The following is a 22898-nucleotide window of genomic DNA, read 5'->3' as shown; positions in this document are numbered from 1 at the left end:
TCTAACACCTGGATATGTTTATTTTTGAACCATTCCATTGTAGATTTTGCTTTATGTTTTGGGTCATTGTCTTGTTGGAAGACAAATCTCCGTCCCAGTCTCAGGTCTTTTGCAGACTCCATCAGGTTTTCTTCCAGAATGGTCCTGTATTTGGCTCCATCCATCTTCCCATCAATTTTAACCATCTTCCCTGTCCCTGCTGAAGAAAAGCAGGCCCAAACCATGATGCTGCCACCACCATGTTTGACAGTGGGGATGGTGTGTTCAGGGTGATGAGCTGTGTTGCTTTTACGCCAAACATAACGTTTTGCATTGTTGCCAAAAAGTTCAATTTTGGTTTCATCTGACCAGAGCACCTTCTTCCACATGTTTGGTGTGTCTCCCAGGTGGCTTGTGGTATACTTTAAACGATACTTTTCATGGATATCTTTAAGAAATGGCTTTCTTCTTGCCACTCTTCCATAAAGGCCAGATTTGTGCAATATACGACTGATTGTTGTCCTATGGACAGAGTCTCCCACCTCAGCTGTAGATCTCTGCAGTTCATCCAGAGTGATCATGGGCCTATTGGCTGCATCTCTGATCAGTCTTCTCCTTGTATGAGCTGAAAGTTTAGAGGGACGGCCAGGTCTTGGTAGATTTGCAGTGGTCTGATACTCCTTCCATTTCAATATTATCGCTTGCACAGTGCTCCTTGGGATGTTTAAAGCTTGGGAAATCTTTTTGTATCCAAATCCGGCTTTAAACTTCTTCACAACAGTATCTCGGACCTGCCTGGTGTGTTCCTTGTTCTTCATGATGCTCTCTGCGCTTTTGACGGACCTCTGAGACTATCACAGTGCAGGTGCATTTATACGGAGACTTGATTACACACAGGTGGATTGTATTTATCATCATTAGTCATTTAGGTCAACATTGGATCATTCAGAGATCCTCACTGAACTTCTGGAGTGTCATGTACTGTCATGTTGTGTCTTGTCTCTGTCCTTTCCCTTCACCCTGTCTCCCTCTGCTGGTCGTTGTTAGGTTACCTTTTCTCCCCCTCTTTCCCCCAGCTGTGCCTTGTCTCCTCCTAACCACCTCGTCACCCCTTTTCCCACCTGTTCCCTTTTTCCCTCTGATTAGGTCCCTATATCTCTCTCTGTTTCTGCTCCTGTCTTTGTCGGATTCTTGTTTGTTGTGTTTCATGCCTGAACCAGACTGTCGTCATGTTTGCTGTAACCTTGTCTTGTCCTGTCGGAATCTGCCGGTCCGTCTGAGCCTACCTATGTTTGGTAATTAAAGAAGCTCTGTTTAAGTTAATTCGCTTTTGGGTCCTCATTCACGCACCGTAACAGAAGAATCCGACCAAGAATGGACCCAGCGACTTCGGATCCTCTCCACTCAGCCGTCGGGATCCAGGGAGCGATGCTAGGCAGACACGAGCAGGAATTGTCTGCTGCTCGACATGCCGTTGAGACCCTGGCCACCCAAGTCTCCAACCTCACAGAACAGGTTCACCATCTCCGCCTCGATCCACCGGCCACTTCCAGGGCTTTCGAATCTCCGGAGCCCAGAATCAATAACCCGCCGTGTTACTCTGGGGAGCCCACTGAATGCCGCTCGTTCCTCACCCAGTGTGATATTGTGTTTTCTCTCCAGCCCTACACTTTCTCCAGGAGCACTGCTCGTGTCGCCTACGTCATATCTCTCCTTATTGGACGGGCTCGTGAGTGGGGCACGGCAATCTGGGAGGCAAGGGCTGAGTGTACTAACCAGTATCAGGACTTTAAGGAGGAGATGATACGGGTTTTTGATCGATCTGTTTTTGGGGAGGAGGCTTCCAGGGCCCTGTCTTCCCTATGTCAAGGTAATCGATCCATAACAGACTACTCTATTGAGTTTCGCACTCTTGCTGCCTCCAGTGGCTGGAACGAGCCGGCTTTGCTCGCTCGTTTTCTGGAGGGTCTCCGCGCAGAGGTAAAGGATGAGATTCTCTCCCGGGAGGTTCCTTCCAGCGTGGATTCCTTGATTGAACTCGCTATTCGCATTGAGCGACGGGTTGATCTTCGTCACCGAGCTCGTGGAAAGGAGCTCGCGTTCTCCGTTGCCCCCCTCTCCGCATCACTACCATCTTCCTCTGCCGGCTCGGGTGCTGAGCCCATGCAGCTGGGAGGTATCCGCATCTCGACTAAGGAGAGGGAACGGAGAATCACCAACCGCCTCTGTCTCTATTGCGGTTCCGCTGGTCATTTTGTCACTTCATGTCCAGTAAGAGGCCAGAGCTCATCAGTAAGCGGAGGGCTACTGGTGAGCGCTACTACTCCTGTCTCTCCTTCAAGATCCTGCACTACCTTGTCGGTCCATCTACGCTGGACCGGTTCGTCAGCTTCCTGCAGTGCCTTAATAGACTCTGGGGCGGAGGGCTGTTTTATGGACGAGACCTGGGCTCGGGAACATGACATTCCTCTCAGACAGTTAAAGGAGCCCACGGCCTTGTTCGCCCTGGATGGTAGTCCTCTCCCCAGGATTCAGCGTGAGACGCTACCTTTAACCCTCACTGTTTCTGGTAATCATAGTGAAACCATTTCTTTTTTAATTTTTCGTTCACCTTTTACACCTGTTGTTTTGGGCCATCCCTGGCTAGTTTGTCATAATCCTTCCATTAATTGGTCTAGTAATTCTATCCTCTCCTGGAACGTCTCTTGTCATGTGAAATGTTTAATGTCTGCTATCCCTCCTGTTTCCTCTGTCTCTTCTTCACAGGAGGAGCCTGGTGATTTGACAGGGGTGCCGGAGGAATATCACGATCTGCGCACGGTGTTCAGTCGGTCCAGGGCCACCTCTCTTCCTCCACACCGGTCGTATGATTGTAGTATTGATCTCCTTCCGGGAACCACCCCCCCCCGGGGTAGACTATACTCTCTGTCGGCTCCCGAACGTAAGGCTCTCGAAGATTATTTGTCTGTAGCTCTTGACGCCGGTACCATAGTCCCCTCCTCCTCTCCCGCCGGAGCGGGGGTTTTTTTTGTCAAGAAGAAGGACGGGTCTCTGCGCCCCTGCATAGATTATCAAGGGCTGAATGACATAACAGTGAAGAATCGTTATCCGCTTCCTCTTATGTCTTCAGCCTTCGAGATCCTGCAGGGAGCCAGGTTTTTCACTAAGTTGGACCTTCGTAACGCTTACCATCTCGTGCGCATCAGGGAGGGGGACGAGTGGAAGACGGCGTTTAACACTCCGTTAGGGCACTTTGAATACCGGGTTCTTCCTTTCGGCCTCGCTAACGCTCCAGCTGTCTTTCAGGCATTAGTCAATGATGTCCTGAGAGACATGCTGAACATCTTTGTTTTCGTTTACCTTGACGATATCCTGATTTTTTCACCGTCACTCCAGATTCATGTTCAGCACGTTCGACGTGTCCTCCAGCGCCTTTTAGAGAATTGTCTTTTTGTGAAGGCTGAGAAGTGCACTTTTCATGCCTCCTCCGTCACATTTCTCGGTTCTGTTATTTCCGCTGAAGGCATTAAGATGGATCCCGCTAAGGTCCAAGCTGTCATTGATTGGCCCGTCCCTAAGTCACGCGTCGAGCTGCAGCGCTTTCTCGGCTTCGCGAACTTCTATCGTCGTTTCATCCGTAATTTCGGTCAGGTGGCAGCTCCTCTCACAGCCCTTACTTCTGTCAAGACGTGCTTTAAGTGGTCCGTTTCCGCCCAGGGAGCTTTTGATCTCCTCAAGAATCGTTTTACATCCGCTCCTATCCTTGTTACACCTGACGTCTCTAGACAGTTCGTTGTCGAGGTTGACGCGTCAGAGGTGGGCGTGGGAGCCATTCTTTCTCAGCGCTCCCTCTCTGACGACAAGGTCCACCCATGCGCGTATTTTTCTCATCGCCTGTCGCCGTCGGAACGTAACTATGATGTGGGTAACCGCGAACTGCTCGCCATCCGGTTAGCCCTAGGCGAATGGCGACAGTGGTTGGAGGGGGCGACCGTTCCTTTTGTCGTTTGGACTGACCATAGGAACCTTGAGTACATCCGTTCTGCCAAACGACTTAATGCGCGTCAGGCGCGTTGGGCGCTGTTTTTCGCTCGTTTCGAGTTCGTGATTTCTTATCGTCCGGGCTCTAAGAACACCAAGCCTGATGCTTTGTCTCGTCTCTTCAGTTCTTCAGTAGCCTCCACTGACCCCGAGGGGATTCTCCCTGAGGGGCGTGTTGTCGGGTTGACTGTCTGGGGAATTGAGAGGCAGGTAAAGCAAGAGCTCACTCACACTCCGTCGCCGCGCGCTTGTCCTAGGAACCTTCTTTTCGTTCCCGTTCCTACTCGTCTGGCCGTTCTTCAGTGGGCTCACTCTGCCAAGTTAGCCGGCCACCCTGGCGTTCGGGGTACGCTTGCTTCCATTCGCCAGCGTTTTTGGTGGCCCACCCGGGAGCATGACACGCGTCGTTTCGTGGCTGCTTGTTCGGTCTGCGCGCAGACTAAGTCCGGTAACTCTCCCCCTGCCGGCCGTCTCAGGCCGCTTCCTATTCCCTCTCGACCGTGGTCTCACATCGCCTTAGATTTTGTCACCGGACTGCCTTCGTCAGCGGGGAAGACTGTTATTCTTACGGTTGTCGATAGGTTCTCTAAGGCGGCTCATTTCATTCCCCTTGCTAAGCTTCCTTCTGCTAAAGAGACGGCACAAATCATCATCGAGAATGTTTTCAGAATTCATGGCCTTCCGTCAGACGTCGTTTCGGACAGAGGTCCGCAATTCACGTCTCAATTTTGGAGGGAGTTTTGCCGTTTGATTGGGGCTTCCGTCAGTCTCTCTTCCGGCTTTCACCCCCAGTCTAACGGTCAAGCAGAACGGGCCAATCAGACTATTGGTTGCATCTTACGCAGTCTTTCTTTTCGCAACCCTGCGTCTTGGTCAGAACAGCTCCCCTGGGCAGAATACGCCCACAACTCGCTTCCTTCGTCTGCGACCGGGCTATCTCCTTTTCAGAGTAGCCTCGGGTACCAGCCTCCGCTGTTCTCATCTCAGTTCGCCGAGTCCAGCTCCGCTCAGGCTTTTGTCCAACGTTGCGAGCGCACCTGGAAGAGGGTCAGGTCTGCACTTTGCCGTTATAGGACGCAGACTGTGAGGGCTGCTAATAAGCGTAGAACTAAGAGTCCTAGATATTGTCGCGGTCAGAGAGTTTGGCTCTCCACTCAGAACCTTCCCCTTAAGACGGCTTCTCGCAAGTTGACCCCGCGGTTCATTGGTCCGTTCCGTATTTCTCGGGTCATTAATCCTGTCGCAGTTCGACTTCTTCTTCCGCGATACCTTCGTCGCGTCCACCCGGTCTTCCATGTCTCCTGCATCAAGCCCGTCCTTCGCGCCCCCGCTCGTCTCCCCCCCCCCCCCATCCTTGTCGAGGGCGCACCCATCTACAGGGTCCGTAGAATTTTGGACATGCGTCCTCGGGGCCGTGGTCACCAGTACCTCGTAGATTGGGAGGGGTACGGTCCTGAGGAGAGGAGTTGGGTTCCCTCTCGGGACGTGCTGGACCGTGCGCTGATCGAGGATTTCCTCCGTTGCCGCCAGGTTTCCTCCTCGAGTGCGCCAGGAGGCGCTCGGTGAGTGGGGGGGTACTGTCATGTACTGTCATGTTGTGTCTTGTCTCTGTCCTTTCCCTTCACCCTGTCTCCCTCTGCTGGTCGTTGTTAGGTTACCTTTTCTCCCCCTCTTTCCCCCAGCTGTGCCTTGTCTCCTCCTAACCACCTCGTCACCCCTTTTCCCACCTGTTCCCTTTTTCCCTCTGATTAGGTCCCTATATCTCTCTCTGTTTCTGCTCCTGTCTTTGTCGGATTCTTGTTTGTTGTGTTTCATGCCTGAACCAGACTGTCGTCATGTTTGCTGTAACCTTGTCTTGTCCTGTCGGAATCTGCCGGTCCGTCTGAGCCTACCTATGTTTGGTAATTAAAGAAGCTCTGTTTAAGTTAATTCGCTTTTGGGTCCTCATTCACGCACCGTAACATGGAGAGAGTTTGCTGCACTGAAAGTAAAGGGGCTGAATAATTTTGCACGCCCAATTTTTCAGTTTTTGATATGTTAAAAAAGTTTGAATTATCCAATAAATGTCGTTCCACTTCATGATTGTGTCCCATTTGTTGTTGATTCTTCACAAAAAAAATACAGTTTTATATCTTTATGTTTGAAGCCTGAAATGTGGCAAAAGGTCGCAAAGTTCAGGGGGGCCGAATACTTTCGCAAGGCACTGTATATGTTTTTAAATAACATTCTTAGAACATTCTATTAATGTTACTAAAGTTTTCTTGTGGTTTTTATGGAACATTTTCTTAATGTTCTGAGAACATGACTTTAAATTGAACTATGAGGAAACCTACTGAAAATGTTATGCTGAAGTACTCAAATTCCCACAGAAGAACATTGTTTCTTAACGTTCTCTGAACTATTTGTGAACATTCCCAATGTCAAATCAAATTCAAAATCAATTGTATTTGTCATATGCTCCGTAACGAATAACAATAACGAGTAGTGATCATTGTTTCGGTCACAGGAAATGATGGTGGAGACAATGAGTTAAGATGGCTGCTATCCACTGCAACGCCATCAAACCAGTTGGAGAACGCTCCTAGAACGTTAACATTTTAATTAAATGTAACCATGTTTAAATGTTTAAAGTCTGTTAAATGAATTAAATACCAAGAAAATACATTTATATACACTACCGTTCAAAAGTTTGGGGTCACTTAGAAATGTCCTTGTTTTGAAAGAAAAGCATATTTTTTGACAATTAAATAGATCAGAAATACAGTGTAATGACTATTGTAGCTGGAAAGAGCTGATTTTTAATGGAATATCTACATAGGCGTACATAGACCCATTATCAGCTACCTTCACATTGTGTTCCAATTGCATGAGGTGTTAGCTCATTTTTTTACCTTTATTTAACTTGGCAAGTCAGTAAAGAACAAATTCTTATTTTCAATGACGGTCTAGGAACAGTGGGTTAACTGCCTTGTTCAGGGGACAGAACAACAGATTTTTACCTTGTCAGCTCTGGGATTCAATCTTGCGACCGTCCGGTTACCAATCCAACACTCTAACCACTAGGCTACCTGCTGCCCCCTAATCCAACACTCTAACCACTAGGCTACCTGCTGCCCCCTAATCCAACACTCTAACCACTAGGCTACCTGCTGCCCCCTAATCCAACACTCTAACCACTAGGCTACCCGCTGCCCCCTAATCCAACACTCTAACCACTAGGCTACCCGCTGCCCCCTAATCCAACACTCTAACCACTAGGCTACCCGCTGCCCCCTAATCCAACACTCTAACCACTAGGCTACCCGCTGCCCCCTAATCCAACACTCTAACCACTAGGCTACCCGCTGCCCCCTAATCCAACACTCTAACCACTAGGCTACCCGCTGCCCCCTAATCCAACACTCTAACCACTAGGCTACCCGCTGCCCCCTAATCCAACACTCTAACCACTAGGCTACCTGCTGCCCCCTAATCCAACACTCTATCCACTAGGCTACCTGCTGCCCCCTAATCCAACACTCTAACCACTAGGCTACCTGCTGCCCCCTAATCCAACACTCTAACCACTAGGCTACCCACTGCCCCCTAATCCAACACTCTAACCACTAGGCTACCCGCTGCCCCCTAATCCAACACTCTAACCACTAGGCTACCTGCTGCCCCCTAATCCAACACTCTAACCACTAGGCTACCTGCTGCCCCCTAATCCAAGATTATCATTTTAAAAGGATAATTGATCATTAGAAAACCCTTTTGCAATTATGTTAGAACAGCTGAAAACTATTGTTCTGATTAAAGAAGAAATATAACTGGTATTACTGTTCAATTTGATGTTATAATGGACAAAAAAATTGCTTTTCTTTAAAAAACAAGGACATTTCTAAGTGACCCCAAACTTTTGAACGGTATTATATTTTTGTCAAGTTCCTTAAATGTGTTGAGAATGTTCCTTGTGGGAAGGTTGTATGCAAAATAACAATTGGACAACCATGCTCTCACACACACACACACACACACACACACACACACACACACACACACACACACACACACACACACACACACACACACACACACACACACATAAAACTGCCTGCAGGCACACCAAAAATCAATCCCCTCCAGTACCCTCCACTCCAGACCACCCAGAAACCTCAGAGATCTTGTAAAACTTTGGTCAATAATAGTTACACACAACTTACACACACACACACACACACACACACACACACACACACACACACACACACACTGAAGTGTTGAATCTTAGAGCAGGTTTTGGGTATAGTAGAGGAATGAAGAAATGGAGAGGTTGAGTCAGAGAGACCAACGGAGGGGTGAAAAGAGGACAAACTCTTCCTGGTTTCAGCCCAAGTCTTCCTCCACGTCTTCTTTGCTGGAAGAGAAAGATGCAGCTGTGTTTAATGTAGCTGCTAGAGAGACTTTGGTCCTCCAGTATGACACATAGATAACAACTGTTAGGTCTGAATGAAGCCTTTGTACACAGATAGACCCTGTGATATGGGACTCACCTAAATCGGATTACAGACTCTGAGCCTAAACTCAAATATGGACAGAACTGTCTCTATATGTGTGAGAAAATAGAGAACCAGAGAGAGAATGAGGAGGATGGAGAGACAGAGGCAGAGAAAGAAATGATGGAATGAGAGACAGAGAGAGAGAGAGAGACAGAGAGAGAGAGAGAGAGACAGAGAGAGAGAGAGAGAGAGAGAGGGAGAGCGACAGAGACAGAGACAGAGAGAAACAGACAGACAGAGAGAGAGAGAGACATTAGATCAACGGACTCTACAGATACCACACATTCACATGCACATGCACATTAACCCCCTGGCCGGCTCAAGCCTTTTGGGGGCCCTAAGCGAGATTGGGGTTCCCTAAGCGATGCCCACCACCAAACGGGCAAACATTTTTAGTGGCCCCCCTCTTGACTGCTAGGAGAAAAAAATATGTTTTAATAAAGTTTATTTCCTGCAATTCTACGCATTTTTCCATGGGGCGTAGAGAAAATGTTTTCTGCATTTCTACACATTTTGCCATGGGGGCGGAGATACATTATTGAAAGTTTTAAAGCAAATTCCCTGCAATGATGTGGAGATACATGTTTGCAGCTTTAAAGCTATTTTTCTGCAATTCTACACATTTTGCCCTGATGTATGCCGTGTTAATGATATCTGAATGAGAGTGACTAACAAAATCAATGGGGCCCTCTGAAGGTCAGTGCCTCTAGGTCCGGTCCAGGGTTGTCCAACTCATTCCATGAAGGGCCGAGTGTCTGCAGGATTTTGTTTTTTCCTTTCAATTAAGACCTAGACAACCATGGGAGTTCCTTACTAATTCATTCAATCAAGGGTGGAGCAAAAACCTGCAGACACTAGGCCCTCGGTGGAATGAGTTTGACATGTGGACTAGACTAACTTATCAATCTAAAAATGTTTAGCTGACGTGGCTAATTGAGTGACTGTCAGTGATTTACAAAACAAGAGAAAAACTGCAGATTCACATCCACATTTCTAACTTGCAACTTGTGTATTCTACTATTGTAACTTTCAACAGTAAGTTGAGACTCTGTCTGAGTAAAAAACAACAATACAAATGTTTTATTTATTCATGTTGTTGAAAGTTCAACAGGTTCACTCCACAGCACAGATACTGAACTAAACAGCATGACATGATGCAGATCAACGCAGGAGCACAAGTCTGTAAGGCCCAGATTCAATCTGATCGCGGGTGATAGGCATTGCGGCTTTTAAAGGCAATTTCCAAATGTTATTTACATTTTTTTAATGAACCTTTATTTAACGTATGTTGATTGAGCCGACATATGCAGTGTTTACCGTGAATGTGATCTCCGCCAACATTGAATCCCGGCTTAAGTTGCTCTGGATAAGAGCATCTGCTAAATGACTCATGTAATGTAAAATGAGTAGAGAGGAGGCAGGAAAAAGAGACAAACAGTAAAGATAGACAGAGTAACATAGAGAGGGAGAAAGAGACAAACAGCAAGACAGAAAGAGTAACATAGAGAGGGAGAAAGAGACAGACAGTAAAGATAGACAGAGTAACATAGAGAGGGAGAAAGAGACAAACAGTAAAGATAGACAGAGTAACATAGAGAGGGAGAAAGAGACAGACAGTAAAGATAGACAGAGTAACATAGAGAGGGAGAAAGAGACAAACAGTAAATTTAGACAGAGTAGCATAGAGAGGGAGAAAGAGACAGACAGTAAAGATAGACAGAGTAACATAGAGAGGGAGAAAGAGACAAACAGTAAAGATAGACAGAGTAACATAGAGAGGGAGAAAGAGACAGACAGTAAAGATAGACAGAGTAACATAGAGAGGGAGAAAGAGACAAACAGTAAAGATAGACAGAGTAACATAGAGAGGGAGAAAGAGACAAACAGTAAATTTAGACAGAGTAGCATAGAGAGGGAGAAAGAGACAGACAGTAAAGATAGACAGAGTAACATAGAGAGGGAGAAAGAGACAAACAGTAAAGATAGACAGAGTAACATAGAGAGGGAGAAAGAGACAAACAGTAAAGATAGACAGAGTAACATAGAGAGAGAGAAAGAGACAGACAGTAAAGATAGACAGAGTAACATAGAGAGGGAGAAAGAGACAAACAGTAAAGATAGACAGAGTAACATAGAGAGGGAGAAAGAGACAAACAGTAAAGATAGACAGAGTAACATAGAGAGGGAGAAAGAGACAAACAGTAAAGATAGACAGAGTAACATAGAGAGGGAGAAAGAGACAAACAGTAAAGACAGACATCTAAAATGGAGGTGGGATTCAGAGTGCCTGTATTTGATTACTGACTCTCTCTCTCTCTCTCTACAGCGGTCAGGGCAGTTTATGCTGGAGACGATGATGTCATTGCTGGACGTGCGGTCTGATTGGCTCTGGTGGGGCATTGATGTGATTTGATTGGCTGTGGTGGTCTATGGTTTGGGGAATGGAGACTAGGGAAAACATCATAAAACTGTCTGGCCTCTAGACTGGCAGTACAACAGATGTTAATTTTTACTAACACACAAACATGCAGATACACAACACACACACGTAAAGTTAGCTAACACCCACTTAGATGACCCCGGGGAACCCCACAGACAAGGTGGAAACATGCAGCTCTTTCCAGACGGTCTACTGCTTCCCACTGTCCACATATACAGGCTGTTAGTGTGGTACTGCATAGCTCAGCTAATGTCTGACGTATGGGTCAGTACAGACACGGTATCTGACACTTTACATCTACCTGTTACCCCTCTACCACAACTACAGCCCATCTGACAGTAGTGTTCTCTCTCTCTCCCCCTCTCCTGCATATCTTAGCTTTGTGAGGGACAGTATCATACCCCTACATAGTTTAGATAGTATCGATTCAATGTGTTACAATGGTTTCCTGCTGCATAACTCATGTTTATAGGGTGTGTGTGTGTGTGTGGTGTAAGTGTTTTTGGCTCTCACACTAGTTCTTCTATCCGTTCCATTTCTATGGTCTGGCAGTAGGACACATTTTCATAGTTGCACTTTCTGACTGACATACAGTGGGGAGAACAAGTATTTGATACACTGCCGATTTTGCAGTTTTTCCTACTTACAAAGCATGTAGAGGTCTGTAATTTTTATCATCGGTACACTTCAACTGTGAGAGACAGAATCTAAAGCAAAAATCCAGAAAATCACGTATGATTTTTAAGTAATTAATTTGCATTTTATTGCATGACATAAGTATTTGATAACCTACCAACCAGTAAGAATTCCGGCTTTCACAGACCTGTTAGTTTTTCTTTAAGAAGCCCTCCTGTTCTCCACTCATTACCTGTATTAACTGCACCTGTTTGAACTCGTTACCTGTATAAAAGACACCTGTCCACACACTCAATCACAATCACCTCTCCACAATGGCCAAGACTAGAGAGCTGTGTAAGGACATCGGGGATAAAATTGTAGACCTGGACAATGCTGGGATGAGCTACACGACAATAGGCAAGCAGCTTGGTGAGAAGGCAACAACTGTTGTCGCAATTATTAGAAAATGGAAGAAGTTCAAGATGACGGTCAATCACCCTCGGTTTGGGGCTCCATGCAAGATCTCACCTCGTGGGGCATCAATGATCATGAGGAAGGTGAGGGATCAGCCCAGAACTACACGGCAGGACCTGGTCAATGACCTGAAGAGAGCTGGGACCACAGTCTCAAAGAAAACCATTAGTAACACACTACGCCGTCATGGATTAAAATCCTGCAGAGCAAGCAAGGTCCCCCTGCTCAAACCAGCGCATGTCCAGGCCCGCCTGAAGTTTGCCAATGACCATCTGGATGATCCAGAGGAGGAATGGGGGAAGGTCATGTGGTCTGATGAGACAAAAATAGAGCTTTTTGGTCTCAACTCCATTCGCCGTGTTTGGAGGAAGAAGAAGGATGAGTACAACCCCAAGAACACCATCCCAACCATGAAGCATGGAGGTGGAAACATCATTCTTTGGGGATGCTTTTCTGCAAAGGGGACAGGACGACTGCACCGTATTGAGGGGAGGATGGATGGGGCCATGTGTCGCGAGATCTTGGCCAACAACCTCTTTCCCTCAGTAAGAGCATTGAAGATGGGTCGTGGCTGGGTCTTCCAGCATGACAATGACCCGAAACACACAGCCAAGGCAACTAAGGAGTGGCTCCGTAAGAAGCATCTCAAGGTCCTGGAGTGGCCAAGCCAGTCTCCAGACCTGAACCCAATAGAAAATCTTTGGAGGGAGCTGAAAGTCCGTATTGCCCAGCGACAGCCCCGAAACCTGAAGGATCTGGAGAAGGTCTGTATGGAGGAGTGGGCCAAAATCCCTGCTGCAGTGTGTGCAAACCTGGTCAAGAACTACAGGAAATGTATGATCTCTGTAATTGCAAACAAAGGTTTCTGTACCAAATATTAAGTTCTGCTTTTCTGATGTATCAAATACTTATGTCTTGCAATAAAATGCAAATTAATGCAATAAAATGCAAATTAATTACTTTAAAATAATACAATGTGATTTTCTGGATTTTTGTTTTAGATTCCGTCTCACAGTTGATGTGTACCTATGATAAAAATTACAGCCCTCTACATGCTTTGTAAGTAGGAAAACCTGCAAAATCGGCAGTGTATCAAATACTTGTTCTCCCAACTGTAGCTGAGCTTTATGTGTGACAATGGTTTGTGTCTGCATTGCTCCTGTTCTATCACTTGAGCTTATAACAGTAGTTAGCTCTGTCACATCTAAGCTTAATTCTTAGAAGACTGTTTTTTTTGGCTCTGACAAATAGGTTCTGTCATAGCCAAAAAGCGTCTACCTATATATGAATCTGTGGCTGTGCACTGGGAGGCTGGGAGACTGGTTGCGTGTGAGTGTGTGAGTGTGGTAGTTTGTGAGTGGGTGTGTGAGCTAACTCATCTGACTTAATTGCGTAAGTCTGAGGATCAAAGCCAGCATGCTGCCAGTCTAGTAACCTTTACTGACAAACAATGCTATATGGGTCATTGTGTGTGTGTGTGTGTGTGTGTGTGTGTGTGTGTGAGTGTGTGTTGCACATAACTGTTACTTGATTATGATCACATACCTCCTCCATTCGCTGTGGTCCCTGAGGCAACAACAAAAGAGAGAGGGGACAGCAACAAAAGAGAGAGGGAACAGCAGGAGGAGAGAGGGAACAACAGGAGGGAATAGGCAACAACAAAAGGAGAGAGGGAACAGCGGGAGGGGAGAGGGAACAACAGGAGGAGAGAGGGAACAACAAAAGGAGAGAGGGAACAGTAGGAGGAGAGAGGGAACAGCAGGAGGAGAGAGGGAACAACAAAAGGAGAGAAGGAACAGCAGGAGGAGAGAGGGAACAGCAGGAGGGAATAGGCAACAACAAAAGGAGAGAGGGAACAGCAGGAGGAGAGAGGGAACAACAAAAGGAGAGAAGGAACAGCAGGAGGAGAGAGGGAACAACAGGAGGGAATAGGCAACAACAAAAGGAGAGAGGGAACAGCGGGAGGGGAGAGGGAACAACAGGAGGAGAGAGGGAACAACAAAAGGAGAGAGGGAACAGTAGGAGGAGAGAGGGAACAGCAGGAGGGGAGAGGGAACAGCAGAGGAGAGAGGGAACAGCAGGAGGGGAGAGGGAACAACAAAAGGAGAGAGGGGACAGCAGGAGTAGAGAGGGAACAGCAGGAGGAGAGAGGGAACAACAAAAGGAGAGAGGGAACAGCAGGAGGAGAGAGGGAACAGCAGGAGGAGAGAGGGAACAACACAAGGAGAGAGGGAACAGCAGGAGTAGAGAGGGAACAGCAGGAGGAGAGAGGGAACAGCAGGAGGAGAGAGGGAACAACAAAAGGAGAGAGGGAACAGCAGGAGGAGAGAGGGAACAGCAGGAGGAGAGAGAGAACAACAAAAGGAGAGAGGGAACAGCAGCAGGGGCGAGGGAACAGCAGGAGGAGAGAGGGAACAGCAAAAAGAGAGAGGGAACAGCAGGAGGAGAGAGGGAACAACAGGAGGAGAGAGGGAACAGCAGGAGGAGAGAGGGAACAGCAGGAGGAGAGAGGGAACAACAAAAGGAGAGAGGGAACAGCAGCAGGGGCGAGGGAACAGCAGGAGGAGAGAGGGAACAGCAGGGGGAGAGAGGGAACAACAAAAGGAGAGAGGGAACAGCAGGAGGAGAGAGGGAACAGCAGGAGGAGAGAGGGAACAACAAAAGGAGAGAGGGATCAACAAAAGGAGAGAGGGAACAGCAGGAGGAGAGAGGGAACAACAAAAGGAGAGAGGGAACAGCAGGAGGGGAGAGGGGACAACAAAATGAGTGAGGGAACAGCAGGAGGAGAGAGGGAACAACAAAAGGAGAGAGGGAACAGCAGGAGGGGAGAGGGGACAACAAAATGAGTGAGGGAACAGCAGGAGGAGAGAGGGAACAGCAGGAGGAGAGAGGGAACAGCAGGAGGAGAGAGGGAACAGCAGGGCGAGAGAGGGAACAGCAGGGGAGAGAGGGAACAGCAGGAGGAGAGAGTGAACAACAAAAGGAGAGAGGTAACAGCAGGAGGGGAGATGGAACAGCAGGAGGAGAGAGGGAACAACAAAAGGAGAGAGGGAACAGCAGGAGGAGAGAGGGAACAGCAAGAGGAGTAAGGGAACAGCAGGAGGAGAGAGGGAACAGCAGGAGGAGAGAGGGAACAGCAGGGGAGAGAGGGAACAGCAGGAGGAGAGATGGAACTACAGTAGGATGAAGTTGATCTACCTAACAACTACAGTAGGATGAAGTTGATCTACCTAACAACTACAGTAGGATGAAGTTGATCTACCTAATAACTACAGTAGGATGATGTTGATCCACCAACAACTACAGTAGGATGAAGTTGATCTACCTAATAACTACAGTAGGATGAAATTGCACTAAACACAGATTTGTGATCTGCCATATGGTAGAGTTAGGATTTGGGGAGGATAAACTGATCCTAGACCTGGGCAGCTTCTACTACTGTAGGAACCACTTGGTTTACAGAGTTGATTTACGAGAAAAAACAAAGATGCTTGGTTACCACCAACCACGCCACAGAAGACACAAACAACCGTAGAAGTTGCCCTTAGGCACAGATGTAGGATCAGCTTACCCTCACCAAATCTTATCTTTGGCCATAAGGGGAAAAATGCAAAATTGGCCTTAGACCAGTGTGAGGGCTCAACATTCACTAGTCCCAGAATTAGGAACGCTATTAGAGAACAGCGACATCCACTAGTGCAACAGACTCTGCCTATGTATGCAACAGTTCCACCTGCAAAGGCCTTCATGTCTTTGTCCGTAGCTGTAACGGAATACAATTCCATAAAGGAAAAATTGAATTTCACAAACCATGAGGATCAAGGAATTTGATAAATAGTTGAGTAAAGCACTTTTAAGTGTGATCAGGTGGGTCAAACCTACAGTGTGTCTCAATAGTCTAACGAAGTGGCTAGCTGACACAAAGCATTTGGGAGACTGAATTAGTGATGCACTGGCGCAATCCTGTGGACGTTGAGTGAACTACATCCACAACTCTCAACCAGGAGACCAGAGACCACTAGATGGCCTCAGAGAGCTTTAAAGTGGTCTCTAGTACTTTGTGATTGTTATCATCCCGAAGTTGAATGTATTTATGACAGTTAGACAGACAGACAGACTGACAGTGTGTGTGTGTGTGTGTGTGTGTGTGTGTGTGTGTGTGTGTGTGTGTGTGTGTGTGTGTGTGTGTGTGTGTGTGTGTGTGTGTGTGTGTGTGTGTGTGTGTGTGTGAGAGAGAGAGAGAGAGAGAGAGAGAGAGAGAGAGAGAGAGAGAGAAATAAAGGGAGAGAGAGTGACTAGATTGCTATGTGGCCCTAAACAGAGAGTACACAGTGGCAGAATACCTGACCACAGTGATTGAATCTTGATTGAATCTTTGACTATGTACAGACACAGTGAGCATAGCTTTGCTATTGAGAAAGGCCACCGTAGGCAGACCTGGCTCTCAAGAGAAGACAGGCTATGTGCATACTGTCCACAAAATGATGTGGAAACTGAGATGCACTTCCTAACCTCCTGCCAAATGTTAGAGTCACATATTTCCCTCAGATTACACAGACCCACAAATAACTATTGTTACAACACTATATGTAGACATAATATGACATTTGAAACGAGTGTAATGTTTACTGTTGATTTTTTATTGTTTATTTCACTTTTGTTTATTATCTATTTCACTTGTTTTGGCAATGTTAACAAATGTTTCCCATGCCAATAAAGCCCTTAAATTGAATTAAGAGAAAGAAAGAGACAGAAATATAATTGAGAGAGATTTAATTGAGAGAGAGAAACAAAATGAATTGAGAGACAGAAAGAGAGAGAACGAGAGATAAAGAAAGAGAAATAGAGATAAAGAGAGAGAGAAATAGAGATAAAGAGAGAGAGAAAGTTGTTTGGGGTTTTCAAAATGCGAACCAGGCGAGCGCTGAGAGAGAAGTCGAGTTGAGGGACGCGCGAGGGAAGGAAGGTCTCCTCGCGCTGGAATAAAAGCGCTATTGATTGTTGCTTTGGAGTAAAACTCCACTATCCAGAGAGGGATACAATCGCTATAAATGAGGGAAAACGACGAAAAAGATGGATATCACCAACCAGAAGTGTGAAAATTGAAACAGAAAATTGTCAAGAAAACCCAAACATTGATTCATCTCAAACGTTTAGGTTGAAAGATGAATATGGGTACTTTCTTCGGATAATTTTTTGGAGAGTCGAGCCAGGAGGAACATTCAGCAATAGAAAAGTAGACTATCTGACTGATAGTTAGGCCTATGGGTTTTTCTTTATTGGAAGCAATTAAACATGCATTAGTGAAGGTTTAACGACACTAAATTGGACATTTCTTCGGGACAGGTGTTGGTTTTGAGCTTGAATCAGTTGTTGAGTTGTTTTTGACTAGTTGTTTAGACGTTTGAGGTGTTAGTTGCGCACAGGTTAAGGTAATAATTTATGGCACATATTCCCGACCCAAAAATATTTAGATAGTTTAGGCTACTGTTTGTCAAAAATAAAATAAACCTAGAACAACCTCTGTTTAATTCATTAAAAAGCTGTCAACATATCGTTCAACCTGATAGTGGTTACAGCAACAAACCATAACTAAGTAGTCTGTTTTTCCCTGAATAATATGTGAAGCAGGGTTGTCGGAAGCAACACAACACGGTTACATTACAACGCGCCCAAGCAATACCACTGGAACTGTGTTTTTACGGTTTTCACGGATCCCTGGGGAACACATCGAGTTGAAAGACTCGTGCCGGAGCACTGAATTGAAACGAACTCTAGGGAAATTAAAGTCCAAGTCCGGAACAGAAAGAGAGATAACACGAAGCCCTTCCATCCTTTACAACATGGAGCTGCACAAATACCTGCTACTCCTCAAGTTCATAGTTCTCCTCAAAGGTAAGTTTGTAACCAGTTGTCACGTTGTCTATAATCTCAACCTTTCTAGAGCTGTTTTTTTCTCACGAATACCTTTAAATCCTTGACCCCGACCATGACCCTTTACAAAGTCACTTCAATGACAGCATTTTGAAAGTTTAAGTAGCCTATACAAACATGTTCATGAAAATTAGGCATTTTCTAGTTCGAGTTTCATCAGTGTATTCTTTATCCCAATGGCATTTTAGGACCGACAACCTCTGCAACTACTGGAGCTAATGCACCTACAGTACATCATAGGTCCTAGAACATAAACACCAATCCTGTAAACCAGTTGAAAGACCTCTATAACCACTACAGTGTGCAGGGTCATTCTCTATGCTGAGACTTGGCCCAGCTATTTACTGTGTAGGCATACAACTGTTTCCCTGGTTCCCCCCTGCTGCTGCTCCCCTGTCCAATTGTATGATATGGTAATCAGGTTACCTACTGAAGCTCCCTCAGTGGACTCACTCCTTATCTTCAAACAACCATGAATAATGAATCATGTGTTATATTTATACACAATATGGCTTTTCTCCAGGTCTCAAAGCTCAAAGAACTTGAAGTTTAAGTGATTCACCTAAACAACTGCAGGCATCATTCTCTAAGGTACACAGTCTGAGGCAGGGATATTTAGAAAGCTACATATAGCCTCCCTGTAGGCCTACATCATGTGAGAGATAATGCCCAGCCACTGCCATGGGGTCTAGACCTTTATGGCACAAGAGGTTTTCCACTTTCACCTCTAACCACAGGGTTGCTGGTTCAAACCCCATTTTGACTGCCACCTTAATCACTACATTGGTGGCAGAAGTGGGATTCTGCAGTCTGGCCTTTTTTGCCCTCCTGCGAGCTTTAACTGTACAGTGTGGTAATTAACTTACATAGCTTCCTCAATGTGTAGGGCTATCTTTTCTCCTGCTGGTTGCTGGATCAAACCCCACCCCCTCCCCTGCATTGCTACACTGGTGCCAGTGGGAGGGTTAGACCTAAATTCTATCAGTAATATCCATCTCTCCAGAATTCACCTAGAAGCTCCAGTTATAGTAACACGGTATTTCCGTCAGACGAACCACACTCATTTTCACGCTTGTTAATGTCGACTACCCTCCCAACCCCTGCATGTTACCTGTACCATAACACACCTCACTCACTGACTCCTGTTAGACGGCAGGAGAGGAGAGAAAATACTATTATAGTTTCACCAGGAATGAGTGTTGACACAGTCGATAAGCAGGGAGTAAATTACTACGTTACTGTGCAGTGAGTGGCCATGAAAGGAATGAAGATATGCTATTATTAGACAGGGCATATTCACTCCTATGGTCTATTTATTGCCTACCTCCTCATGCCTTTTGCACACACTGTATATAGACTTTCTTTTTTCTACTGTTTACTCCATGTGTAACTCTGTGTTGTTGTCTGTGTCACACTGCTTTGCTTTATCTTGGCCAGGTCACAGTTGTAAATGAGAACTTGTTCTCAACTTGCCTACCTGGTTAAATAAAGGTGAAATAAAATGAATTGAATAAAAGAAAGGGCAGAATCACGGTAGTCTATTGCAAGGCATGATACAGTAAAGCTAGACCCTGTAAGATTTCTCCATCCCACTCTAGTAGAGCATGTTGAGCTCCATGAGGATCCTGGACTGTTCAGAAGTATGTCCACAGTGTATAACACTGTAATAAGTAGGCAGTAGACATCTTACTTAAAGGTGGGGTGTTTAGAAGTAGCTTTTTGGATCTATGATCTATCTATGAATCCATACACTGAGTGGACAAAACATTAAGAACACCAGCTCTTTCCATGAGACTGACAAGGTGAATCCAGGTGAAAGTTATGATCCCTTATTGATTTCACCTGTTAAATCCACTTCAATCAGTGCAGATGAAGGGGAGGCAGGTTAAGTAAGGATTTTTAGGCCTTGAGACAATTGACATGGATTGTGGATTGTGTATGTGTGCCATTCAGAGTTTGAATGGGCAAGACAAAATATTTAAGTGCCTTTGAACAGGGTATGGTAGTAGGTGCCATGCACACCGGTTTGAGTGTCAAGAACTGCAATGATGCTGGGGTTTTCACATTTTCCTGTGTTTATCAATAATGTTCCACCACCCGAAGGACATCCAGCCAACTTGACAACTGTGGGAAGCATTGGAGTCAACATGGGCCAGCATCCCTATGGAATGCATTCGACACCTTGTAGAGTCCAGGCCCTGACGAATTGAGGCTGTTCTGAGGGCAAAAGGGGGTGCAACTCAATATTAGGAAGGTGTTCCTGTCTGAGTGGGAAGTACATTCCTAGGATCCCTGTATGATGTCAAACATGATCTGAGTGAGACCATGTACCAGTCCAGCACAACACAACACTGCTGTCTGTTCAGGCCATGTACCAGTCCAGCACAACACAACACTGCTGTCTGTTCAGGCCATGTACCAGCCCAATACAACACAACACTGCTGTCTGTTCAGGCCATGTACCAGTCCAGCACAACACAACACTGCTGTCTGTTCAGGCCATGTACCAGCCCAATACAACACAACACTGCTGTCTGTTCAGGCCATGTACCAGTCCAGCACAACACAACACTGCTGTCTGTTCAGGCCATGTACCAGTCCAGCACAACACACCACTGCTGTCTGTTCAGGCCATGTACCAGCCCAATACAACACAACACTGCTGTCTGTTCAGGCCATGTACCAGCCCAATACAACACAACACTGCTGTCTGTTCAGCCCATGTACCAGTCCAGCCAGTACAACACAACACTGCTGTCTGTTCAGGCCATGTACCAGCCCAATACAACACAACACTGCTGTCTGTTCAGGCCACGTACCAGCCCAATACAACACAACACTGCTGTCTGTTCAGGCCATGTACCAGCCCAATACAACACAACACTGCTGTCTGTTCAGGCTATGTGCCAGCCCAATACAACACAACACTGCTGTCTGTTCAGACCATGTACCAGCCCAATACAACACAACACTGCTGTCTGTTCAGGCCATGTACCAGCCCAATACAACACAACACTGCTGTCTGTTCAGGCCATGTACCAGCCCAATACGACACAACACTGCTGTCTGTTCAGGCCATGTACCAGCCCAACACAACACTGCTGTCTGTTCAGGCCATGTACCAGTCCAGCCAGTACAACACAACACTGCTGTCTGTTCAGGCCATGTACCAGTCCAATACAACACAACACTGCTGTCTGTTCAGGCCATGTACCAGCCCAATACAACACAACACTGCTGTCTGTTCAGACCATGTACCAGTCCAGCCAGTACAACACAACACTGCTGTCTGTTCAGACCATGTACCAGCCCAATACAACACAACACTGCTGTCTGTTCAGACCATGTACCAGTCCAGCCAGTACAACACTGCTGTCTGTTCAGACCATGTACCAGTCCAGCCAGTACAACACTGCTGTCTGTTCAGGCCATGTACCAGTCCAATACAACACAACACTGCTGTCTGTTCAGGCCATGTACCAGCCCAATACAACACAACACTGCTGTCTGTTCAGGCCACGTCTGTCTCCTCCTGCTGATCCTGAGGAATGAATGAGGAAGGAATGCATTGAAGTCACCGTAGTCAGATGCTGTTTGTGGTTAGTCTGTACTACACTTCATTACCTGTTTGAGACATGCATGTATTGACTGTGTGTGTGTGATGTTGATGGTTTGAGCAGGCCTCCCCAGTGTGGTAACCAGGCATACCAGGACTGTTAGTTGCTCTGTTATGTTTTACTGAGATGTAGAACACAGGTGTGTGTATGGGGGGATAGCTGGGGAATTCCTTCTCTTCTCTCTCTCTCTCCTCTCCCCAGTCCTTCTCCTACACAATATATCTTCTCCCAATCTCTCTCTCTCCTCCCCTATCCTCTTCCCAGTCCTTCTCCTACACATCTCTCTTCTCCCAATCTGTCTCTCTCCTCTCCTATCCTCTCCCCAGTCCTTCTCCTACACAATCTCTCTTCTCCCAGTCTCTCCTCTCCTATCCTCTTCCCAGTCCTTCTCCTAAACACTTTCTCTTCTCCCAATGTCTCTTTCTGTTTCTCTCATTGGTCCCTCTCTCTTTCCCTCCCTCTTGCTGTCCATTATATCTCTTTCCTTCTCTGTCTTCCTTTCTCACTCCCACTCTCTTCCACCCCCATACCGCACTAGGGACTGATAGAGATGGGAACAGAACATGATGGAGGTGAGTCAGAGAGCAAGAGAAATGGAGCGAGGGAGGGGGGGGGGGGGGGGGTAGAGCGAGAAGCCTTGTAATTCAATGAATACTAGAGAAACAGCGAGGCAGACACCTACTGTGGTCATCATTGTACGGACTACCAGAGACGACCAAAGTATAAGCCAAGAGGCCACTGCAGACATGTGAAGACAGCAAGAGATGAAGAGGAGAGCAGATAAAGAAGTGGACAAAATAAAATGATGGGAGTGAGTGGTAGAAAGATTGGTAGATAGTTTAAAGTATAAAACGTGTGTGTGTGGGTGAGAGAGAGATAGAAGCTGTGATAGAGAGATAGTGGTCCATTTGAAATGCCATAAATCAGAGCCACATGTAGTCTCCATACTTAACACACGTCTGTGGTCAGGCTGCCATTCATCTGTAACACACGTAACACTGTGCTGTCAACTCCACTGACCTGTCATCCCCGAATACATACATCATTCAGTAGCAGTACACACACACACACACATAGCAGCAAGAGCATTGCGAGCCGATAGTGTGGTTGAATAGAGAGAGGAATCTGAATCTGGACGGGGTTTGGCTGCATAAATGTTTACAGTCAGTTGTCATGACGATCCATGGTCAGACAGCCTGTGGTACAGACCCATATAAACCAGCTGAAAATGGGAGTGGAGGGTGGGGTGGTGGTGAG

General features: G+C 46.3%; 1 protein-coding gene across 2 annotated transcripts in view; it reads left to right on the top strand.

Annotated features, from left to right (window-relative positions):
* Positions 1-16980: 16980 nt before the first annotated feature.
* The window catches only part of itga10 (integrin subunit alpha 10), a 65999-nt gene continuing 60081 nt past the window's right edge, over positions 16981-22898 (top strand). Inside the window, exon 1 of one of the 2 annotated variants that reach the window (XM_036939768.2) lies at positions 16981-17985. In XM_036939768.2, coding sequence (XP_036795663.2) covers positions 17934-17985 — 52 coding nt within the window. In that variant the 5' untranslated portion in view covers positions 16981-17933. The remainder of the gene's footprint in view (positions 17986-22898) is intronic. The other variant, XR_016484587.1, reaches the window with a different exon arrangement.

The sequence above is a fragment of the Oncorhynchus mykiss genome, chromosome 2 (genome assembly GCF_057628025.1).
Source record: "Oncorhynchus mykiss isolate SJ-2025 chromosome 2, ASM5762802v1, whole genome shotgun sequence".
Classification (NCBI taxonomy): domain Eukaryota; kingdom Metazoa; phylum Chordata; class Actinopteri; order Salmoniformes; family Salmonidae; genus Oncorhynchus; species Oncorhynchus mykiss.
The sequence above is the reverse complement of the archived record's forward strand: the minus strand, read 5'-3'. Positions and strand labels throughout refer to the sequence as shown.